Below are 24588 nucleotides of genomic sequence, written 5' to 3'. Positions count from 1 at the left end.
TCCCTCATTAGCATATTTTTGCCACGAAAACTTGCAGTGTTGATGTAGCCAAAATGTTTTTTCTCCCTCACATTGCTGACATTTCATGGCCACATTGCTAGCTCCCTTGTCGACAGACAGAGCAAAGCAACATGGGTAAGCATCTCACAATGCAGTGCTGTGGGAAGGCAGAGCTGATCCCAGTGCTTCTTGGGATTCCCTCCGAGTTCTCCCACAGCATCCTGCTGAGGAATGTCAAAGCAGCACTGCAGTGCCGGGCAGCAGGCAGCCAGTCTGCATAGGGAGCTGGTTTTTAAACTAGCTCCCTGCATGGACCAGCTCCTCCTGCCACCCCACGCTGCTGCCCTGCCCCTAGGGACCATCGAATAGTCATGTAATCATTAAGATTTCATGAGGTTACATGACTATTCAATTACCCACTATCTAACATCCCTATCACATGCCCCCCATGCCGCGGGAGACTGGGCAAGGAGCCAGCAACAAGCAGGTTTATCTAACCACCCCAGGCCCCACACTTTGGGGGGCCCTATGAGGCCCAGGGCACCCCAGAAACTAGCAGAAATGTGACACCAGCAGCAGGGATTGGATCTGCCCCTGCAATCACCGGCGGTGGCGAGAAACAGAGTGACCTGGCCCCAGCCCTCTCTGCTCCCCCAATGCCCAGCCATGTTTTATGGGGGAGGAGCCTTGAGGGAAGAGGTGGAACTGCCCCTCCCCACACTGGCAACACGAAGCAGAGTGACACAGCTGGAAATTGGGGAAGCGGAGTGGGCTGGGGCGTGGTCACTTTGCTTCCTGCTGCCACTGCCTCCAAAATGGCGGAGTTTAGCGTTAATCTTCTTGTGTTCTTGATTCCATTTCAGACCGTTGCTAACGGTGCACGATGAGTGAAGACAGGACCCTGACCGACATCCTGGTACAGGAACTGGAGGATCTCGAAAAGAAAGATTTTAAAAGATTCAGACACAAATTATCTGATTTTCGCTATGAGGGGAAACGTAAAGTCCCCCGGGGCAAGCTGGAGAACGCCGACGAAATGGATGTGGCCAATATTCTGGTGGAGTTCTACGGTGAAGAGAAGGCAGTGACCGTAACCATCGAAATCTTCGACAAGATCGGCCTGAGAAACTCTTCCGTGAAGCTCCAAGAGGAAAGAGAGACAGGTACCCAAAAAATATAAAGTGATTCCAACTTCAGAATCGTTTCTCATTAATAGGCCACACCGCAGCTCCAGTAGAAGGAACAGCAGTAGCAGCAGCAGCCACCTGGGGTGGCAGGTGACATAGGCAAGGGAAGGCATTGTCCCAGCTGGCCAGGAAGGATCAAGCCATGGCCCAGCCACCCACCAGACAGGTGCTCCAGAGGGCTGGGAAGTCTGGGGCTGTGTTGTCCACTGCAAGGATAGCGTCTAGGGGGTTGAGGGTGTTCTGGGATGACAGTAACCTCAGATGGGGGCCAGCTGCTGGGGGGGCGTGGCTTGACTTCTTAGGGACTGGGGGAAGGGTTAGCAGAAGGGGCAGGATCTGGGGTGAAAGGGGCGGGGCTGAGGCTTGTCTTCCCCAGTGAGGCATTCACCCATGTCAGCCATATCTAGCTAATGCCACCTAACGGATTCCAAAACCCTGGGGCAACCAGGGGGCATCAGAGTCAGTCCAAGCAGAGACATGGAGTGAACCTGCAAAAGTCCCAGCCTCATTTTTGACACCTGCAAGAAGTGCAACCCCAATATCGCAAGTCTAAATCAGCGCGCTTGCACCTTTCCCGGCTTGCTTTGCACCCACTGCAGGGAGGACTCAATTTGCACCAGCAAAAGGGATGCTGGCCTTTGAAAATTTAGTCCATAATATTTTTCCTAGAATGACTCACTATGAGTATATTGAGCCTTTTCTTTATTACAGGTTGGACCTCCCTGGTCCAGCACCCTCGGGCCCTGACTGGTCCTGGAAGAGGGATTTTGCCAGACCAGAGGAGGTCTGGCCCCCCTGCCACCATCACCCCACAGACCTGGCCCTGCCACAAGCCAGAGCCTGCTGTCCTGCTGGCCACAACCAGATTCCCGGCCCCACCAGGCAGTTCCACTGGGGCGTGCTGCAGCTACGGCGTGTGGGGCACCCCAGAGGCAACCTGCTGTCCTGCCATCCACAGGGCTGCTAGCCCTCCACTGGGACTCTGTGGTCCTGGTTGCTGGACCAGGGAATCCTGGTTTAGAGCGGTTCAACCTGTAATCGCTTTATTGCCTGTTCTCTAGATTAACGCTGGATTGATTGTGCCAGGAGTCAGCTGTCTGTATCATGCTAAGTTTTCATGTAAGATCCAAGCAGACCCCACCCAGGTAACAGGAAGCAAGAGAGAGAGACGTGTGAGAAGTAGAACGCTGCTGTAGGAGCTCGATTCTGCTCCTATTGGGCTTCCATGGTGAATGGTTGTGCCCCAAATTTTGTTTTTAGGTGAGAGAAAGCACAGCCCATCGCACAGGATCTGCACGTGACATGAGTCTTAGCCTGCTCCCATGGGCGTCCACAGGGTAGATTCTGTGCTTTCAGGAATCACAGCTTGTAACACACAGCTCAGAAAAGGAGAACAAGGGTAGCTTTAAGCCACTTGTGTGCCCCCTGGATTCTGGGATTCTCTAGGACCTATACCATTGGCATAACTGTAACACCCCTAGGCATGGTTCAGCTCTCCAACAGCCTGACACCATGGGCAGCTCTGTGCTCAGAGCGGCTGTATCTCAGTCGATTCCAAGGTACCGATGAGAGTCCTACAGTTATCCATGTTTTTCTCCTTTCAGTCTTATCCCCCTTTTTTCTAGACCCTTTGCATCCACCCCACCCCCTATACACACACACACATTTTGTAATCTTCTGAAACAAGATTTCACCCATTTAAAATATAAGGAAAATCTGCATATTGTTTTGCCATTTTTGTGAGTTATGCTTAGTTGGAAAACAACGCACTTTCCAGTTCCACTCCACCTGAATTATTATTCTCTTGCTTTGGACTCATATTTTAAGGTTTCATCACATCCCGGTTCCCACTGCAACAGGCCAAGGTGTAATAAAATTTCTTTAGAATGTACTTCCCCTGTTCCCATGCACGCCCTTGATTTGTAATGAGAGCAAGAGGATTGAGTCTCAGCTCTATAAGTATTGTTCCCACAAAAGGAGCGGAGATCCATTGCGACGTGGTTCATGCTCATCTCATTTCTCTGCCACTCTTACTGACCCCATGTTATTTCTCTTGCAGTTTTGGTTCACCGATCGAGTACAACGCGGCACTCCGTTTCAACTCTGAGTTTCAAACAGACACAAGGTAAAGTAGGGGGCGTGTGTGTTGAAAACTGTGCCAGTTATTAGCTGCATTGCAGGCTGTATGTGTTGGCGTGCTTTCATCTGCTAGCGATGGCGGGAATTGCAGCCTAAAATGTACATGCTTTGCAATGTTTCCTGTGACTGAAGAGTCTAATCCAAGATATTCATGGCCTTTGGCAGTTAGTGCAAATGTATGTATTTTGGGCCAGCTCTGCACTAGACTGTGGGGTTAACGTACACAGCTCCAGCTGTGTAAAATATGTTGCTAGAGTTGGGTTACTGTACGCCGAGCTTGGCGACATCTGCACAACTGCGAGGCGTACCGGCGCTGACTGGAGTGCAAGGGGGAGGAAGAGCTTTCATATGCTGTCCCCACCACGAGCATAATTTCTCAGCTCCTAATGGCAGAGCATCACCAGGAATAGCCAGCTGTTTTGAGCAGCCTGGGGCTGCAGAAGGCAAAGAAGCCTGCCTGGGGTGCTGCAGGGCTGCTGGCCAGGAGCTGCCTAGGTAAGCATCTCCTGGCCAGTTCTTCATCCAGTGAGAGGCTGGTGGTCACTGTGGAACCTAAATAGATGAACTTTTGGATGGTGTCTATCTGGTTTCCATGTAAGGTAATTGAAGGATCTTCTGCAAGCCCCTGTCCTAATACAACTGTTTTCTTAATATTGTGATGAGAGCAAAGGCCTGGTAGGCATTTGAAAGGCAGTCCATGAGCTCCTGTGAGCTATGAGGGCAGCAGCAGCAGTGAACAGAAGTTTTAGACTGATCAGCAACTTTTAGACTTTAGCATGAATCTGCCCATGGACACACCAGTGTAAGCCTATAGTAACTGCAATTCAGTCATTACTCTAGTTTATTCTAGTGATGCAGAGAGCATAATTTGGCCTAATGTGTTTTACAAAATCTTAAATTCATGAGTAAATGCGTTGGGGGCTGATCCAAATCCCATTGAAATAGATGGGAATCATTCTATTTTGAAATATCATATATTAAATTGCGTGTGTATTTTCCCCTTCTCCCTGCATCTCTCCATATTGAAAACATTTCCCTAGTATGGTCAATGTTCAGCTGAATCTCTATTTTTTTCCATAATATGGAATTGCCTCCCTCTCCCAGCAATTTGATCTGTTATTCCCACTATTATCTAGAATCTGGGATTCACATGCATTTACATAGCACTACTGTGAAACTCATTAATGACAAATCTTTTTTCCTCTGAATTTCTGCATTCATGGATTCTCATGTTCCATATCATTGCATTAGATTACAAAGCAAAATATAAGGAACATATACGAGAAAAATACCAACTAATAGAAGACAGGAACAATCGAGTGGGAGAGTGTGTGGAACTAAACACAAGATACACAAAGCTGCTGATTGTAAAGGAACATCGTGACCAGAAGGAGAGAAAGAATGAAATAAGTGCCAAAGGGAAAGAGCATGCAGAAATCATAGCAAAGCGAGCTAGTTCTACTAAACTGGAGACTTTATTTGAGGCTAGTGGAAGCAGGCAAACACCACTAAGAACCATTGTGCTGCAGGGAGCTGCTGGGATTGGAAAAACAATGTTAACAAAGAAGCTCATGGTAGACTGGGCATATGGAAAACTCTATGCTGGCAAGTTTGATTACATCTTCTACATCAACAGCAGAGAAATGAACTGTATTTCTGGGCCTCGAAGTGTCGCAGATCTGATTTTAAACAATTGTCCTGAGAGAAATGCACCCATCCAAGATATTTTGATGAATCAAGAGAAGCTTTTGTTCATAATTGATGGCTTTGACGTATTTAAATTTTCCTTTGATCAGGAAGAAAGTAGTCTGTGCACAGATCCCTGTCAGACAAAACCTGTAGAAATCATGCTGAGCAGTTTATTAAGAAAAGCAATTCTTCCAAAATCCTACTTATTAATCACTACAAGACCAACTGCTCTGGATAAACTCCGGCAGTGTCTGAAGTTTCCCCATTTTGCAACAATACTGGGATTCTCGGAAGAAGAAAGGAAGGAGTATTTCCGCAAGTTCTTTGCAAATGTCTCGCAAGCCAAACAAGCTCTAGATTTTGTAAAGGAAAATGAAACGCTCTTCACCATGTGCTTTGCTCCCATCGTGTGCTGGATCCTATGCACTGTGATGAAACAGCAGATGGAAAGCGGTGAAGATCTAGCCAAAAGCTCCAAAACAACCACCTCGGTATATATGCTCTTTCTGTCCAGTTTATTAGATAACCATTCCAATTCAAAGGAAGTGGTACATGCTGACCTGAGGAAGCTGTGCTCCCTAGCTGCATATGGGATCTTGAACAATAAAATCCTCTTTGAAGAAGAAGATATGAAGAAGCATGGTTTGGATGGATCAGACATCCAGTCCCTTTTTCTCACTAAGGATGTTTTCCAAAAAGATATCAGCTTTGAGAGTGTTTATAGCTTCATTCACTTAAGTTTCCAAGAGTTCTTTGCCGCTTTGTTCTACCTCCTGATGAAAGATGCAGAAAAAGGGCGTGATTCAATGACTGTGCAGAAAGATGTGAATGAAATTTTAAAAAAATATGGAAACTCTAGAGATAAATCTCTTACCTTAACTGTACGTTTCCTGTTTGGTCTCTTAAACAAAGAAAGAGTGAATCACATAGAGAAAATCTTTGGCTGTAAAATTTCACTGGACATTAAACAGAATTTATTGAAGTGGTTTGGAGTGGTAGCAAAAGCAAGCTGCTGTCTGACTGTCAAGTCCATCCAGGAAAAGCGATTCCAGCTTGAATTGTTTCACTGTTTGTATGAGATTCATGAAGAAGAGTTTGTCAAAAGCGCAATGGATCATTTCCAAGAAATTGGACTGAACAACAGTAACTTTACAAAAATCGAACACATGGTTCTTTCATTCTGCATAAAGAATTGTCGAAATGGGCAGTCACTCTATCTGAATGCATGCACATTTGGAGTGGAAGAGCAGGAGGAAAGGCGGGGGTCGGTGCTAAACAAGTTAGTTCGTTGGTGAGTATGTCCATTTACTGACACAAAATCAAATGTGTGTAGTTATAATAGCAGCCGCTATTGTCAGAGTGCAGGTGGATTTGTCAGCCATTCCAGTATCATGCCAAATTTCTCATGCCTAAATCCAGAGGTTCTTACTGAACATATTGGACTGATGAAAGGGGGCAGCTTATATTGTACAGTCTTGATCCAATGTCCATTTATCTCTAGAGTCCACATGAGCATTTTTCCATAACATTAATGGCCTTTGTTCTGGTGAATAACAGGGATCTTCAATTCCCTGGGCTTTCAAAGAAGTCTAATTCACTTACATATTGCAAAATACACATTTCTTATACCAGAAATCCACCATTTACTAATTTGGCATCAAAATAAAAGGGTAGTGGCATCTGAGAATGTTTAAAAGGATAATTTAAAAAAAAAAATTGAATTGTCTGCTCCAGAATAAAAACTACTGAGTCAACGTCTTGAAATGGGGGTGGGGGGTTCAGCACCCAAAATGAAACCTATTTGTTCTCTCTTTATAGGGAGTCAGAGGAGGAGGAGCCAAAATATTCCCCACCTCACCTTTTGTGTCAAGCACTGAAGGATCCAGACTGTAAACTAAAGAAAATATCGTAAGTACTTGCTCTTCTGAGAGCCTGTCATTGCTGGCTTTTATTCTGGGGGTGAGCAGCAAGATGCAGCTATGCACCGCTGGGGTTTAGACTTTGAGTGGCAAAGCAGAGTCAATGCAAACTCACATGGAACTAGCCAGCTTCATGATGGGCTAGTGATAACAATCCTGGAATGTGGAGGTTACTTGAGCTAGACATATTTATGCATCGTTATTATTTATTACCACCCATTTTGTGCACGGTGTTTGGATAAGAAAATTGCGTCAGAAAACACGTACTTCCTATCTGTTTTACCAGTACAAAGAGATTTGATTTCTTCTTTCACTTCCCCTAACCCATCCACAAGAAGAGTGATTTATGTTCCATGGAAAAAAAAGCTGGTTGACAAGAATAACAGTTTTTATACATGTCGAGCTCTTTGATGGACTGGATGTGCTCCTGAAAATGCCAACTTTGCACAAGGCTCCACAGTAGGGATGTTAGATAGCGATTAATTGAATAGTCATGTACCTGCTTCAAATATTATTGGTTATATGACTATTCGATAGACCCTGGGGCAGGGGCGGCAGCCACTGTCCTTCTGGCCTCACTCCAAGGGAGTCCCCTGGTACCCCGCTCTGCTGCCTCGGTCCCCATGCTTTGCGGCAGCTTCCTCTGTCCCTCCCCACTGTGCTGCTGCTTCTGATAGACAGGCAGCAGCGGGGAAGAGGGGGGCTAGTGGCTTGCATGAGACAATATATACAGGGATCTCTGGCTTGAAAACCAGCCTTCCACATGTACCAGCTCCCACCTCTCCTCCCCTTACTGCTTCTGATACAGAGGCAGCAGGGTGTGGGGGGGGGGTTCGTGAATAGTCAACAAGATTAACCAATAAGCCCGTGTTTATCAGTTAATTGGATATGCGACTACACTACAACATTCCTACTCCACAGCTACATTATTTCCCTGAATGGGAATTTCCTGCTCTGTTCCCAGAAAGAAAAAATTAAGGATAAACATGAAAGCAACTCCCAAATTAAGTCAGTGCAAGCCCAGGCAAGAATCTTAGGGCTTGTCTTCACTGGCACATTTTGTCTCCAAAAACTACCGCTGTGCTAACCTATGTTTGATCTTGTATTTGCTGTGACACTTTTAGTACCTCTCCCAGACCTGAAGAGGAACTCTTAGCAGCACAAAATCTTGTCTCCGTCACCAACAGAAGTTGGTTCAATAAAATAAATTACCTCATTTACCTTGTCTCTCTAATGGCACCGAGAGGCTTTTGAAAAATGTACCCTAAACAGGCTTCTCTTTCACCTGGTAACTTACCCAGATCCTGCTTAGCTTTTCAAAACTGAGTCTTTATTAAACTCAAGTCAATTAGAGTTCAGTTCTTAAGGTTGCTAATTATTAAACACAGACTATTTTAAAGCGTCTTCACTGTAATGAAAGGCCCAGTTATAATGAATTGCATGCCAAGGGGAAGAACAATGCATGCACGAGGGGAGACGTTAACCATGACGCTGAATGTCCTGACGTGTGTTACAATCATGTTATTACACTTAGGGCACATCTACACAGAAGAGTTATTTTGGAATAACTGACATTATTCTGAAATAACATAGTCTACATCTACACTACAAGCCGTTATTTTGAAATAATGTCGAAATAATGTCGAGCTGGAGGACTTCTTACTCCAACTCCTGTAACCCTCATTTTACGAGGAGTAAGGAAAGTTGGGGGAAGAGTGCTCTAACTTGGACTTCCTGCTGTGTCGACAGCGCCAAAAGCCGAAATAAGCTATTTCGACTTACGCTACGCAATTCACATAGTTCAAGTTGCATAGCTTATTTCGACTTTAGCCCTGCTGTGTAGACACGCCCTGACATAGTGTTTTTTGTTTCTAAAATGGCTTTAATTATTTTAAATCAACAATACAAAACTGTGCTTGAAAAACACCCAACCTTATCATGGGAAAAGCAAGCAAACATGTCACTAATTCATTCAACCCACCCCCATGAACTTTTCATTTGCACACTGTCTTTTCCCTTTGTAGAAGAGAGGAATTCCTTCCATGGGGAAGGGCCGGAGGGGAGGGGGCAGCACAGGGAAGAGACTAGAGAGGAAGGGAAAGGGAGAAGCCCAGCACCGGGAAAGGAAAAGGGGTGGTAGAAGCCAGCTGGACCAGCACAAGGAAGGGGAAGTTGTTCAATTTTCCTATTCTTCTTTTAAAAAAGAATTTAACAGGACTATTAACGTATTTAAAATTAAGCAGGTATCTAAGTGTTTCTAGGAGCAGGGCTTGTGATTGCTCTCTTGTTCAGCACTGGTGAATCCAAACATGCCCTCTGTAAATTGCCTAATAACTCTTCTGTTGTGTCGGTGTCATACTAGCAGGGTGTCTGGCATGTGCCATGGGATGGCTATAGATCTCACTTGCACTTAAGGACAATAACCTGGCTAAGGTCCTGACCCAAATCCAGGGAAGATGATAGGAGTCCTTCAGCTGCGTATCAAGCCCTACATCTCTTTATAGCAGGGCTACTCAACATGCATGCGGCCTGCGGCCCGATTTTTGCAGCCCGTGGTGCGGTTTGGGTTTATACAGGGCTCAACACGCGGCCCATGGGTGGGAGGCCAAACAAAAAAGTAGTCAATATAATGGTCTTCTGTTGAGATGCATTTTAGTAGTTAAATTCCTGGATTGTCATTGCTTATTAAAACAAAAGGAAAAAATTACGTAGCACTTTAAAGAGTAACAAGATGGTTTACAGTATTAGGTGATGAGCTTTTGTGGGGCAGACCCACTTCCTCAGATCATATTCTGAAAGTGAATTGGCATGACCATATATAACAAAGGCATGCAATGAAGAAAGTAAACACATTATAAACTAATAAATCATTAAAAGTGCTGTCACATGGGTAGAAATCGGGGAAATGTTGCATTTTATTAATATCAGCAGAAATGACTTAAAAGGGGCCTGTGTATTGTGTAGTCTTGCCTTTAATCTTTGTATTCATACCCATCAGTGTGAAAGAAACTATTTGTACATATTTGCATATGAAACCACACATAAGTTGCAGTTCTCGGCATGTGCTATGAGTATCATTGTAGTCCCCAGGGCTTCCAAAGTTGCTTTTAGGAATACACTGCTGTGAATAAAATGGAAGTGACCAGCTGAGTAAAAACAAGCCATAACCACATCTGTCTCTTGCAGCTTAGGGTGCTGCCATCTCACCTCTGCTTGTTGTGAGGATCTCGTTTCTGCTCTCAAGACAAACCCGTCTCTGAAAGAGCTGGACCTGAGCGGTAACAAACTGGGGGAAGCAGGGATAAAATTGCTCTGTAAGGGGCTGAAACATCCAAACTGCAATGTTCAGAAACTGGAGTAAGTAAACCATGGATTTTATTTGCAGTTGTGTGAAAGCTATTCCATAGAACCCTAAATCCTGGCAGAACTCTTCACTTTGGTCCATGCCAGCGTTAAACATCCCTTCAGCTCTGATTATGGAGCTGCTGCTAGTTACACAATGGTTAAGGTTGCATGCAGCCTTCCGGCGGAAGCCCAATTTTTCATTCCCAACTAACTTCCATGAGAACCTTCTTCTGGTCTGGAAATTGTCACGCTGCACTCTGGGGCCAGAGAAGTTCTCGGGAAAGCTTAACATGAGTCTGTGAACTCTGAGCAGGAAGGAGGAACCAAATAGTCTCTTGAAAGTTCCAAACACTTTGGTCTCCTTTCAAAAGTGGAAGATTAACAGAACCCAACCCTGATGCGGGGAGATAAGACCCCGGACTTTGACTCTGTTTTGACTCAATTACAATGATTAATAAGTGTTGGCGTGCCAGGGGCCAGATTGTGGCTGTTGATGGGGACATAAATTGATGGGACAAGGGGGAAAGAGCACCAACCAAGGATCTTTCCATTGATATCATATGCCCTTGTCAAAGGGGCACCCAGCCCCAGTCCTGACATGCCCGAGACGTTGTCACTGCTGCTACTAGAGTCTTCTAATGGGAAGGGTATGTTGGGGCTGGCTCTTAGCTCTATTATTCTTCTGCATAAAATATAGGACCAAGGCTAATTTAAGAGACTGCTCACATGGCACCTTCCAGACGGTGAAGCGGTGGCCAGCCAAACACTCCCAAAGCCATTCTGCTTTCCTTAACATAGGAGCAGCTGGGGTGCCCCTCGGCCTTGCTGGATTTCAGCTCGTACCTTTGCTGCCCACTGTGAGAGGGACCCAAGCGGCTGTGTTCATAGGGCTAGCCCTTGTCTTTCATATGACTTTGTCTCCTGCAGGCTGCGGGGTAACAGCGTCACCCCGACTTGCCTGGGCGATCTCGCCGCAGTGCTGACTAAAAACCAGAGCCTGACTGAGCTGGACCTGAGCTACAGTAAATGGGGAGATTTAGGAGTGAAGCAGCTGTACAAAGCTCTAAAGCATCCAAGCTGCCAACTGCAGAAAATAAAGTGAGTAAGCCCTGGCCTCGATGAGCTTCTTCTTATCTCTTTCCACCGGCGTATGTGCTGCAAACGGCCTCATAACAGAGGCAGGACTCCTACTCTTCAGGAGGTACTTTGAAACCTGGAGCCAAATACGATACTGTTGACTCATCCTCTCAGCCACAGGTGCTGACTTTTATTTTTCCCTGGGGATGCTCCATCCCCTTTCCCCTCCTGAGGCCCCGCCCCCCCCGCACCCCTTTCCCTGAGTTCCCTGCCCTCCATCTGCCTTTCCTCACCCTGGCTCCAAACCCTTCTCCAGGCCCCCTGCTGCTTGCTGCCCTCTGCCCAGATGCCTCCCCCAGCCTCTGAGCAGCTGATCAGCACCACCGCCTCACAGCACTGACTGTGGGTGCTGAGCACCCACTGTTTTTTCTGTGGGTGCTCCAGCCCCGGAGCACCCATGGACATGCCAGCCTGGTCCCGCCCATTCTCCACCCCCAGAACACCTACTGGAGGCGTCCTGCAGGCAGAGTGTTGCTGCCCCCAGCGCCCACCCTCCCCATGCTCAGGAGCTGGGGAGGCTGGGCCCACATGCCACCCCACCTCCCCGTGATGCTGGGGGGAGTGATGGCTTGGCTCCCGTGGGGGGTGGGGCCTGAGCAGACGGGGCAGGGCTGAGGTCTTGACTCCCCCAGCCACCACTTCACCTATCACCCATGCCCATAGAGTTGGTGCCTTCGCTCTCAGCTTCAACACCCATCGAAAGGAAGGGAATTATGCATGTGTAAATGGGAGCAGAACTGAGCCCAGAAGGCCTGCTCCTGTGCCTGCTGACACCAACAGGAAGAGCAGTTTTCACTTTAACGGGCACTGGATCTGACAGAGGGAGGTGAATTTTCACCACCCTGCACATCAGCCTTGCAGTTGGCCCCCCAGGCGCAGAGAGTGGGCCAGAAACAGGTTGGTCCTTTTCTTTCTACACCTCTCTCTCCCCCGCAGGCTGGATTGTTGCCTTCTCACCTCTGCCTGTTGCAATGACCTTGCCTCCGCGCTTGGTACCAATGAGACCCTGATGGAGCTGGATCTGAGAAACAATGAGCTGAGGGATTCGGGAGTGAAACATCTGTGTGGCGGGCTGAAACAAGACCGCTGCAAAATACAGAAACTCGTGTGAGTGTGCTTGGGCTTCCTTAAAAGCCTCGGATTAGCACTTGCTCATTTCAGAGGAATCGGTGTGAGTTTCCCCAAGCAGGCGGTGGAGGGGAGACCTAGAGCGTGAGCAACATGAAGTCCCAGGAGGGAGAATGGATGGGGTGGGAAGGATTTATTGACAGCCTCTTGAATAAAGAGGCAAAGCCTGCAGAAAGAACAGCTGGATGTTTCAGCACAGATTCCCATGCAAAATGGTTGCAGGGTTGACGCCAAAGGCTTTTCCTTTATGCAGACCTCTGTGGCTAGAGGCTGGTAGGGGCTTCCATGTTAGAAAAACGCCTCTCAGCTTGGACTCCTCCAGGACTCTCCCCACAGAGGTGCCGCTCAGAGCAGAGACTGAAGCTGCTGTGTGGGAGGCCAGAAGAGAGTGCCAGGAAATGGGACTCTCCAGAGGGAGCAGGGAGACTCAGGGAGGCCTGGTCACTGTTCTCTCCGTCCCCCTGCAGGTTGTCGAACTGCTACGTCACGGGAGCTTGTTGTGGGGCCCTTTCTGCCATTCTCAGTAAGAGCAAGTCCCTGCAAGAGCTGGACCTGTGCTATAACAAACTGGGGGATGCGGGGCTGAAGGTGCTGTGTGAGGGGCTGAAACAGCCAGCCTGTAAACTACAGAAACTACGGTGAGTCGCCAGAGGCTTCCTTTGGGATTGGCTGGTCTTGGCACTATTCATTCTAGCTAGTCTGGGCCCATTTTCCTGCCTCCGCACAGCAGGGTGGCTGCTTCAGTTAAACATCTCCAGCAACTCCTTGATCTCTGGCAACAGTGTGAACGCAATGGGGTCTTTTTAGGGTTAGCAATGTGAGTGCCCAGATAGGCCCATCCACTCCCCTCGCAGCGCCGGGATCAGCGTTCTCCGCCGAAGGCCAGAAGGCAGTCGCTTCTCTTCGTAAGGAAGGCGGGTGGGTTGATTTGTGAGTCAGACCTGCCAGACTGGCCGCTCTGGAGTGTGACGTGCACTGTTTTACCACAGAAGAGGTACAGCCCCTGTGAGCTCACGGCCAGCTCCTCCCTTGGTCCAAATTTTAGGCAGGGTCCACTCAGTTCAATGAACATCTGGGTGTGGTGCCAAGAACAGGGGTGAGTCCACAGCTGGTTTTATGGTCTCTTCTTCGGAGCAGGGAAGTCCCACAGGTGCCCTGATAGCAGAACTGTCTCACTACTGGGATGAGAGCGGTGTTCAGCCTCAAAACCCAGCCATAAACAACTCGGGACCTGTGAGGCCCCCGCCAGCATGGGTGGCTTATGGACAGCTCTCCAGCAAGAACGGGAGAGGGAGCTCAAACAGCCACCAGATGGCACTGTGTCACCATCCTGAAAACTCATGATGGGACACCACTACATGCCTAAAACAAGACAGGACTATGTAGCACTTTAAAGACTAACAAGATGGTTTATTAGGTGATGAGCTTTTGTGGGCCAGACCCACTTCCTCAGATCAATATGTGGAAGAACATTGGCACGGCCATGTATACCAAAGTGATACAATCAAAAAAAAGTGAACACATAAAATTGACGAATCAGATTTAAGAATAGAGGAGGGGTGAGGGGGGAAAGGTAGTGTCTGTGAGGTAATGACATTGGGGTGATAATTGGGGAAGCTATCTTTGTAATGCATTAGATAATTAGCATCTTTGTTAAGGCCCGTACGTAAAGTGTCAAATTTAAGCATGAATGACAGTTCTGAGGCTTCTCTTTGAAGTCTGGAGTTAAAATCTCTTTAAAGCAATATGCATGTTTTAAGGTCAGTGAGAGAATGGTAAGTCTGGTTAAAATGGCAAGCAACGGTTTTCTCTCTGAGAGAGAGCCTGATGTCTGTTTTATGTGCATTGATTCTTTGGCGAAGTGTCTGAGAAGTTTGTCCAGTGCTGCATAGTCCTGTCTTTTGTTTCAGCTAGACCAGACTAAAACGGCTGCATCTCTATCATTACACTACATGCCTGTCAGAGTTACATTGGCATTGTGAGAGCGCAGCAATCACTGGTTTTGTTCCTCATCTCCCCTAAATCCATCTGAAGAAAGTGGGCTGTGCCCACAAAAGCTCATGATACCATCTATACCACCCACCCCCCATGCTCTCCCACCCCATAGAGGAGTGCACAAAGTCTCCTCCCTCTCCACACGCAGGGCCTAGAGGCTCCGCCCCTTCCCTCTAAGACCCCACCCATTCCAGGACTAGCCCACAACCACTATCAACATTGGTGAGGTGGTCCCCCTACAAAAATTATAGGCCACCCCTGTCCTACATGGTATATTCTGGCTCAGCCACGTGTTATCGGCCTAAATGGAAGGATCACAACTTAGATCTAGTGAAATTCTATGTCCTGTTTTATGCAGGTGGTCAGGGACATTTTCAAAGCACGAGTGGTAATTATGTGCCTGCCTCTCATTGAAAACCAGTGGGCATTAGGCACCTAGTAACCATTTGTACCTTTGCATGTCTCCTCTGGATGATCATAATGGCTTGTTCTGGCCTTAAAATCTAAAGCTATGAATGCATCGGACATACCGATCCTTGGTAGAACTCCAGTGGGCTACTCCAGAGATGAATTTGGCTTCAATGGATGGAAGGGGCGGGGGGGCGTGAGGGACACCATGCATGGCGTGCCTGTGGTGCTATGCCTCTGTCTCTTGCAGGCTGACAGGGTGTGGCCTGACACCGGCTTGCTGTGAAGACCTCCTTGTTGTCATATCAACAAACCAGTCACTGACAGAGCTGAATATCAACCATGATGCACTGGGAATGTCGGGAATGAAGCAGCTGCGGGATGGACTGAAAAGCACGAGCTGTAAGCTGCAGACACTGCTGTAAGTGCCCACTGGCCACCCTGACGTGCCTTATGACCAACTTCTTTCTGACTTACAGTTGTTTCTTATTATTGGTCTCATCCCCCCTTCCCAACTCTCCCTGTGACCAATACACCCTCTAACCTAGGGACCATGGGGGGATATATGGCACAAGAGCCAGATGAACTGGTTCTGTTATACACTCCCACATGCTTGTAAATGTTCAGCAGGGAAGATTGATCTAGTTTCTGTTCCCTTTGCAGCATTAGAGGATCACAGAGGGAGTGAATCAGGCCAGGGAATCTGGCCCTTTACTCCAGATCAGTCCTGATGCTAACTCCTGCTAGAGTAGGACCTTCCACATCTTTGCATTATCCCCCTTCCCCAAAGCAGGTTCCTGAGAATGTGGCCAGGCCAGCAGTCCTGCGATAATGCTCTCTCTGTGTCCATTCAAGGGATTCCGTTTCCTTAATCCCACCCTGTCATTCTCTCAGCCAGCAGGGTCTGTGGAGGGCGAGGAGACAGTGAACTCGTGGTTGTAGCGTCTGGCTGGTATCAGCCAATAAGAACTCCCGCAGCTGACTAAGAAATTACACTGATGGACTCGAAAGAGTATCCAAGCTAATATTTTCTGTTGGCAGACACTGGCCAGAAGGGTGGAGTGGGTAAAAGAGAAATTCCCCACTATAAGTCCCCACTATAAGTTGCGCGCCGGTATACATCCGTTCCACACTAAAGTCATTGATGTTTGTAGGAACTGATGCATTATAAGTCCTCCCATTCTCTGCTATAAGTTGTGTGAAACACTCCCCCCACTGTGCTTAACTGGAAGTCAGCCGCAGGAAAAAAAATTCCCTGCTTTAAATTGTTTCGCTATAAGCCCAAGTTTTTTGGAACGTATCTTGGACTGATAGCGAGGACCCCCTGTAGTGAGAGATACATGCTTCCATCACTAGGGATGTTAAATTTAGATTGACTAATCGAATAGTCGATGGATTTCCCATTGACTATTTGTTTCGTCGATAAGGGCGCTTCCGCTTTGAAATGTAACCAGAGTCCGCCTGGCTGTTGCTACATTTCAAAGCGCCAGGCGATGTTCCACCTTTGAAATGCCACGTGGAGCCTGGAGCCAGTGGGGGGCTCAGAGCCCCCCTGCTGGTCCTGGGCTCCATGGGGCACTTCTGCTTTGAAACACTCTGTGGAGCCCGGGACCACCAGGGGATGCCACCGCTGCACCCCCACCTTTTCCCACAGAGCTGGAGTTGGGGGGAACTGGCTTTTAAGGCGGCTCTCCCTAGCACCCCCTCTTTTCCCCCACTCTTGCTGCCTCTTTCTGATAGAGGCAGCAAGTGTGTGGGGGGGGGGGGAAGCAACTAGTCAACTAGTCAATGAGTTGCTAACATCCCTATCCATCACACCATGGCAGACCTTGCTCCTGGGGAAGCACAGAGATTTAAATCATTTTCTGTCCAAAAGTGCACTTCTGGTAGCACCATGGACCATGCATGTGACCACGGTGGTGTGCATGGCTGTGCACTGTGATCTCAGGTACTGGTGATATAGTCACAAAATACTTGTGCTTCTTCTTCACTAGCTTGAACGGAGAATATATTAACAGAAATGATGGTGACAAGGGTGAAGAAGAGGACTATGAAGAGTATAATGGAGATGAAGAATACAACCCTGAGGACTATCTCTGATTACATCAGCAGAATATCATTTTAGGAGCATGTCTTTCCCGCGTGTTCAAAATCACTCAGTATCTCATTCAGGAAAAGGCAAATGACAAAAAAAAACTTTTCTTTTAGGGGAAACCAAATTATTAGTCATGAATAAACTGATGAAAATCCCACAAAGCAGATTCCAGACCTATCATAACCACATTGAAGATCAGCTGTGACAAAGTAAGATGTTTCTCCATTTAGAAGAATGCCTATTTTTCAACAACAACAAATTAGTTCAAGAAATGTCAGCCAGCTTTGTTCACAGAATATTGCCTTCAAGTTCAGACTTTCACAAGTCCTGCTCAATCACACAAATCCTTTGAGAACCACGATTACAGAGGAACATGATTTGCAGCAGTGGCATGAAACTTCAATGCCTAAATACCAAGGTGACGGGCACTTTAAATAAGTGGTCTGTTGAAAAATGCGATTTGATCTATAAAACATTTAAAACTGAACATAAAATATCAAAATTAATTCATAATAATTGATACAAACAACAGTGTGCTAATTCTATAAAGTATAGTAAGATACATTGAAAAGGTATAAAGCCAATAGAATTCAGCATTACTGTCATACTGACCTTCCAATAGTAAAAGGGAGCCATCTGGTGGAGAAAGTGAAAAAAGAGCCATGTCAAATCACGTGACGGAATTAATGTTTCCTGTATGATGACAATTAATCTTGTCATCTTTTACATAGTTCAATGAAGTCCTTTGCTCAATGTGCATCTGCAGTCATACAAAGCATACACAATGTTAGAAAGTCTCAGAAGATGTTAGGATGCATAAGAAATGGGGTGGCGAGTAATGCAGATAATAGTTTAATATCATGATATAAATCAATACTGTGAATATATAAATCAATATTGTGATTATATAAATCAAAACTGTGGCTTGCTCTGGAATTCCACGTGCAGAACTAGAGGAGGTTCAGAAAATGAGAACAAGAAACACCCGGGCCCTGGAAAATCTCTGCTACTTGCGTTAGAAAGGAAACAAATTGGGCAGAACGTAACAAAAGCATGTTAAATCACAAGCTTTTTGATCTCCTGGTCTCATACTACAGCTCTGAAGGGCCATCCAATTATGTCAAAGTGTGATGTTCTGCCTCTGATGAATTTAATTGTACAATTCTCACTGACTTCAGAGGAGCCAGGATTTCACCACAAAGATGGCAATTTCAACTCTGATGAAAGGAAATACTTTTTCACATGCTATGCTATGGAACTTGGCCCCACATGGTGTTGCCAAGGCGAAGAGTGTAGCAAGACTCAAAAAAGGGTTTTGACTATTGTGTGGCTATGAAGACTAGCCAGAGCTGTAACAGTTAATGTGAACAATTTTGGGCAGAGATATTAAACGGCACGTTAAAGGGATCTCTAATGTCGAGAGAGTAGGATGAGATTTAAACGAGAGTCAGCCAGCAGATTGTCTCACATCAGTCTACAGCACAGGTTTTACACCTTTCTCTGAAGCAGCTGTTGCTGGACATTGTCAGAGGCAGGATATTGTACATGGACGTTGGGTCTGGTACAGTCTGACAATTCCTATGTTGCTATGACAGAAGATTTTAACACAATACCCCTAAATGGTAGAGAAGTTAAGGAGATCAAAAACAAAACATCTCTAATCAATGCTCTCTAACCTTGTCAACAGAAAGGCTATGTCTACACTGGCAGCTTCTTGCACAAAAACATCTTGCGCAAGGGTTCTTGTGCAAGTACTCTTGCGCAAGAAAATGTCCACACTGCCATGTGTGAGCTGTGCTTTTGCACAAGAGCATCCATAGCAGTGTGGACGCTCTCTTGCGCAAGAAAGCTCTGATGGCCATTTTAGCCATAGGGCTTTCTTGCGCAAGAAATCCCTGCTGAGCGTCAACACTGCCCTCTTGTGCAAGAGCTGCTGTGCAAGAGGGCTTACACCTGTTAAAAAAGAGCATAACTCTTGCGCAAGAATCCCTCTCTTACCATTCCCTACTGTAAATTTCCTTGCACAAGAGCAGGCAGGCAGTGTGGATGCTCTGCGGATTCTTTCACAAGAATGGCTGTACTTGCTCAAGAAGCCGCGAGTGTAGACATAGCCAAAGTGATTTCTTTCCTTGGGCCTTGAGAAATAGAATTTGGATGGGACAACTATTTTACTCCCTCTGTACAGCCCTGGGAGGGGGCAAAAGAGAATTAAGGGCCTAATTCTGAAATCTTTACTCACTATTCAGTAGACTCTTACTCTAGGAGTAATTCCATTGATTTACTGGAGATTACTCAATGAATACATTAATATTCATCGTGCAAAAAGGTGGCAAAATAGGCCTTAAAGAACAGTTCTTTTCAATGCACCCTGCTAGAGCAGGTTGGGAATTTTTAACCAAAATAGGTTTTTCATCAGAAAATGCCTATTCATCAAAAAGACACTTTTCATGTTTTCAATTAAACTTTCATAAGGAAGGATTCTCAAGTCCAGAATTTCTGGTCAAAACCAAAAGGAGAGAACACAACCTCATCTCCTAACAGCTAGTAGCCCAGGCATTAGGACACAGAGGTGGAAGACTCACTAAATCAAGTAGATTCAGAGTGGGAACTTGAACCTTGGTTTCCCAGTGCCCCACACTAAGGGTACGTCCAGACTATTCAGTTTTGTCAACAGAAGTTTTGTCGACAGATACTGTCGACAAAGCTTCTGTTGACAAAGAGCGTCTAGACTACATCCAGTTCTGTCAACAAAGCAAGCCGCTTTGTTGACATAACAGTGTGGACGCAAAGGACAGTGTAGATGCAATAATGCCTTCTATCGACAGAACTCTGTCATCAAAAGGCGTTATTCCTCGTAGAATGAGGTTTACATACGTCAACAAAACTGCTGAGTCCACTTTTGTCGACAAAACCCTGTAGTCTAGACACACCCTAAGTGTCCCAATCACTGTGCTACTGAATGTATCAATCTCTTCTTATTTGTGAACATTTTCAAAAAAGTCTCAGTTTCGTTTTTGAAATCTCAAAAAGGTTCACGGGACGGGAAAAACCATTTCCTGCCCCGCTCTCTGGCCCGATCGAGACAGAACACAAATGCCTGAAAAACACATTTAGAACCACACAGATCATGTCATTTTAACTAGCTCCCCCGGCATTGATTTAGGTTGCTATCTTTAACACGCTTTAAATGTCCTTTGTGGGGCACCTATGAGACACAGCACCTTGTTAGCAAATGGCACCCATTCCTAAGCACAGAGAAGTTAGAATGTCTCAATTCGCCAGCTGTGCTGGGCATAAGCTAACGCTTCCCTTGGGGACTCAGCTCCTCCTTGCTCCTTTCATTGTATTTGGCATCGCACAGGGACAAGGAAAGGTTATCTGTGTGCCTGACAGAGCAAGGACTGCAGTTGTGCATCCAGCTGTTGTACAGGGGTGCAAAGGTGAAGACTTCATGCACACGCACAATCTACAACTGTGGCACATTCAATTTACTATTTGCTGTGGTGTCCAACATGCTAGCCAAATGGGACTATTTGGCCTGAGCAATGTGGCTCTTTGACCGGTTGAGTGTGACTAGGTCTCTATCGTGGCTACTGCTTCAGAGCTGGTTGAACATCATGGCTCTAGAGTGACAGATTCCCTGTGAAGGTAGATTTACACACACCCTAGCTTTCAGATTCACTCTTGAAATGATCCATTTTCTGTTGATGTTCTGAAGATCTTTATGCTGTATTGCCTGAATGTCTGATCCTTAAAGGCTGCTAGAATCTTAATCAGCTACCTGTAACAGGTCCCATTTACTTATACCTGGTGCAATTGCCTATATAGCTTTATAACTGTCTGAAATGTAGATTCAAAACTCTGCTGAGAATGATAGCTATGTCCGCCTTGCAAGCTCTAATGATGTGTTGTTTTTCTGTAATGAGCTGTAGTATTTTTACATTTCTGTTTGGCATTTGGTTGCTTTCTTTAATTTTTTAATAAAATAAATTCCAAATAGTTTACTACCCTTCAAGGCTTCCATGACACCCTTTTCTTTTTGTAGGGTACAAAGGGATCCAAAGGAACACTTCATATCCAAGCTAATGTTTCTATCTTGCTCCTGCGCCTAGAACACCCTGTCCTGCATGCAAATACTCTTTAAATCATATCTCCTCATGAATGCCCTTCCTTCCTTCCTCCCCTCACCTGGCAACCTGGGCTTGGCTTTGTGTTTGACTAATCTGGCCTAGGCCCAGAGCCTGCTAACGCTTATGCATGTGAGTACAGTTATGCATGAGAGTTGCTGTACTCATATGAGTAAGTATTTGCAGAATCAAGCATTAGAAGGAACCATGTTGCCATAGGAGCTTAAAGACTATGTTTAAAGTGCAGGGTAAGTTTATGGTGCTATATAAATGTCTTCCCCATATCTCATGTATTTCCCACCTTTACAGATTCTTATGGGGGAAAAGAGGAAATGCTCAGATTAACCCCCCTGTCCCAAGCTAACCAAGACCACCTTTCCAGCTGCCTGTAGCCTGTCTTCTAGCCACAGACTGCAAGGAAATTACACCAAGGCTGAATTGTACCCAAGTTCTTTTCCAAGAACCCAAGTGCAATAAAAATGAACAGTAAACAGCACAGTGATAGCACTCGTGCTAATCCAAAACAGATTATGAGATTTAGGCCTTGTCTACACTGGCAAATTACTGCACAGTAAATCAGCTCCTAGCACTTTAACTCGCAGTCACTGCACTTCCATGCATACCAACATATATTATTGACTTTCCGCATCAAATTGCTGCCTCAAGGCATCCCTGATCCTTATGGCCCCGCGTGGTGGTTCTCTAACTGCCCCACTCTCGGGCTGAGCCTCAGCAGTCTAGCTCTCAGTGAAGCTTTCACCCTTCCCGTCACAAATACTATGGGGAGTACAGCATGCGGCTAGAAGCATGGGGATGTTGTCATCGGCCAGGTCCAGCTTCTCATACAGACATCGCCAGCAGGTTTTTAAATGGCCAAAAGCACACTCAACAGTCATTCTGCACCTGCTCAGCCTGTTGTTGAACTGCTCCTTGCTGTTGTCAAAACTCCCTCTTAGGGGTGTTAAAACGTGTTTAATTACGTAAATGTGTAAATGCTGGAAATGTTTCTTCCACACTGAGGATGTGATTCCAACACTCGGTGCTTGTTTCCTGAGCCTGCATGTGGTGTTTCACTGTGTTCAGATCCTCTGTGAATGCTACAAGACAGCTCATGTCGTAGCTTCTGTGCATGGAATGATCAGCATCCGACTCTTCATCTTCACTCTGTAGTTTAAGCCAGGGGTTTTCAAACTTTTTTTTCTCATGACCCAGTTGAAGAAAATCTTTGATGCCGTGACACACCATAATGTGACTGGAGTGTGGGCTGCAGGGTGAAGCAGAGAATGAGAGCTTTGGGGTGTAGGAAGAGGTTCCATCTTTGGGGGTGTCAGGGCTCGAGCGGCTTCCCTTGAGTGCCTCCCAGTCAGTGGTACAGCGAAGGTGCTAAGGCAGCTTCCTGCCTCTCCTAGCTCCACAGACCATGCTACACCACAGAAGCAGCCAGCAGCAAGTTCCCAGCCAATGGGAATGCGGAGCTAGTGCACGGGGCAGGAGTAATGCATGGAGCCCTATGCACTTTTCACACACTTTGGAGCTGGGCCTGCTTCCAGCCACTTCTGGGGCACAGTGCAGTCTGCAGTGCCGGGACAGGCAGGTAGCCTGCCCTAGCATCCCCCACTGGTCACCTGATCCCCCTGAAGAAATGAGACCCAGTGCCTGACATCCCATGACCCAGTACTGGGTTACGACCTGTCATCTGAAAAGCACTGGTTTAAGGAATAACTCGACTGCCATTCATGACCTATCAGCATTTTCTCCAGCTGTTTAGGATCCATTCCTGCAATCCTAAGAGGCAGAGTGTACAGTATAAAAGCCATTGAAAGATGGCACCAAAATGTGGATAGAAGCACAGGGATTGCTGAGATGCAAAGTGATGCACCATGGAGCATTGGCACAGATCCCTGGATGCCCCACAACCCCCTCCCCCCCCCCCCCACACACACACAGTTCTGCCTTCACACAAGCCTCAGCGGCAGAAGTGGAAGAGGTGCTCTGTGGGATAGCTGTTCAGAATACACTGCTCCAAATGCCGCTGCAAATGTCACAAGTATGGTCCCGCTACTGTGCTGGCAGCTGACAGTGTGAATGCTCAAGAGCGGTTTCCCTGCAACGCTCTCTAAGTGGTGCTGTAACTGCCAATGCTTTACCTCTGCCCAGTGTAGACAAAGTCTGGGTTGCTTACAGCATTTCCTCTGACAACAGCTGGATACCTGAGAGTAACAAGAAACTGTGAACACAACTGAGGCCATGTGGTGCAGTACAGGCGGTGATGACCTCAGTTCAAAGCAAAGATCTGCTGTGGGAGGCTGGGTCTGGCGTGGCTGACAGAAATATAAACACTTTTCTGTCCCTCGTTAGAGAAAAGCAGCAGTGTGGCCTGTGCCCAAGCTCCCTTGAACTGCCCTGAGCCAACTTCCCTCCCGCCCCAACTCCTCTTCAACTGCATGGATTCTCACCTCAGCTCCCCTCAACTGGGCCAGCGCCCCCTCAGCCCCGTGAACTCCCAGCTCAACTCCCCTGAACTGCTCCAGGCCCATTGCCCTCGGCTTCAGCCCCCGCAAGCCCTGCCACAGCACCCTTGCACCCCTTGTTCCAGGTCCTCTGCACCCTGCTGTCTTGTGGCTCTGACCCTGGTGGGCTCTTGCTGTGGAGAAGCCTGCCTGGCTCTCTGCCTTCTCAGATCCTGCGCTCACACTGGGGAAGAAGCTGCATCACAGGCAGGGGTAGGGGAGGCAGCCTGCCAGGTGCTGCTGGTGGAAGGGTCAGGAGAACTGGAATTTGCTCTCCAAACCCAGCTGGGGAGGCTGTGAGGTGTGAGAGAGGAGGCAGCACCCCAGCATCTCCCATGGCAAAGGACCTATCTAGGGAGCGCTGCCCGCACCCCCTGCAGGGGACTCTTCATGGCAGCAGGAAAAGGGAACAATGGGCCTGTTCCTGTCACACGCAAATACCCCTCCTCCCCAACTCAAGTACCCCCGGCCTCCCCAGGAAAGGGGGAGGGCCCATGCTCCCGGAGAGAGAGGGGGAGCCCATGTCATTGGGCATCCCTGCCATTGCTACTTCAGATGAGGAGCAGGGCCATAGCCAGGCCTGCTGATGGGGGAAGCGGGTGCGGGGACAAAGGAGGCAGTTGGCCCAAGGCCCAGAGCTCCAAGCCCTTTACATTGCTGCCCGAGTGGCTCTGGTGACTTGTAGGGCTGCCTGCGCTCCAACCAGCGCTGGGGGTGGGGGCGCCCCGGTCCAGGTGGCATTGAGAGCCAGCTTCCCTACTTCCTGCCCCTTCCAGGAGCGTGGAGTGTCCCCCACTTTCCCCAGGGGTCCAGCATGGCGGTCAGCTTCCCTGGCTACAGCACAGGAGAGGACCAGGGCGGCCTGTGGCTCTGGCGGGCCTGTGGCTCTGGCTTGGCTTTATTGGGCTC

At 47.2% G+C, this 24588-nt stretch overlaps 2 protein-coding genes across 2 annotated transcripts in view; one reads left to right on the top strand and one right to left on the bottom strand.

Annotated features, from left to right (window-relative positions):
* The window catches only part of LOC102455656 (NACHT, LRR and PYD domains-containing protein 12-like), a 117532-nt gene that overhangs the window by 71294 nt on the left and 21650 nt on the right, over positions 1–24588 (bottom strand). The window contains exon 3 of the mRNA XM_075928353.1: positions 17655–17802. The gene's annotated coding sequence lies outside the window, so the exon portion shown is untranslated. The remainder of the gene's footprint in view (positions 1–17654; positions 17803–24588) is intronic.
* LOC106731287 (NACHT, LRR and PYD domains-containing protein 3-like) lies at positions 4751–17053 on the top strand. The gene is made up of 8 exons (XM_075928357.1): positions 4751–6306; positions 6834–6923; positions 10121–10291; positions 11207–11377; positions 12353–12523; positions 13012–13182; positions 15198–15368; positions 16942–17053. Exons 1-8 carry the CDS (start codon positions 4880–4882, stop codon positions 17045–17047), a joined length of 2478 nt encoding a protein of 825 aa, XP_075784472.1. The 5' UTR covers positions 4751–4879; the 3' UTR covers positions 17048–17053.

The sequence above is a fragment of the Pelodiscus sinensis genome, chromosome 4 (genome assembly GCF_049634645.1).
Source record: "Pelodiscus sinensis isolate JC-2024 chromosome 4, ASM4963464v1, whole genome shotgun sequence".
NCBI lineage: Eukaryota > Metazoa > Chordata > Testudines > Trionychidae > Pelodiscus > Pelodiscus sinensis.
The sequence above is the reverse complement of the archived record's forward strand: the minus strand, read 5'-3'. Positions and strand labels throughout refer to the sequence as shown.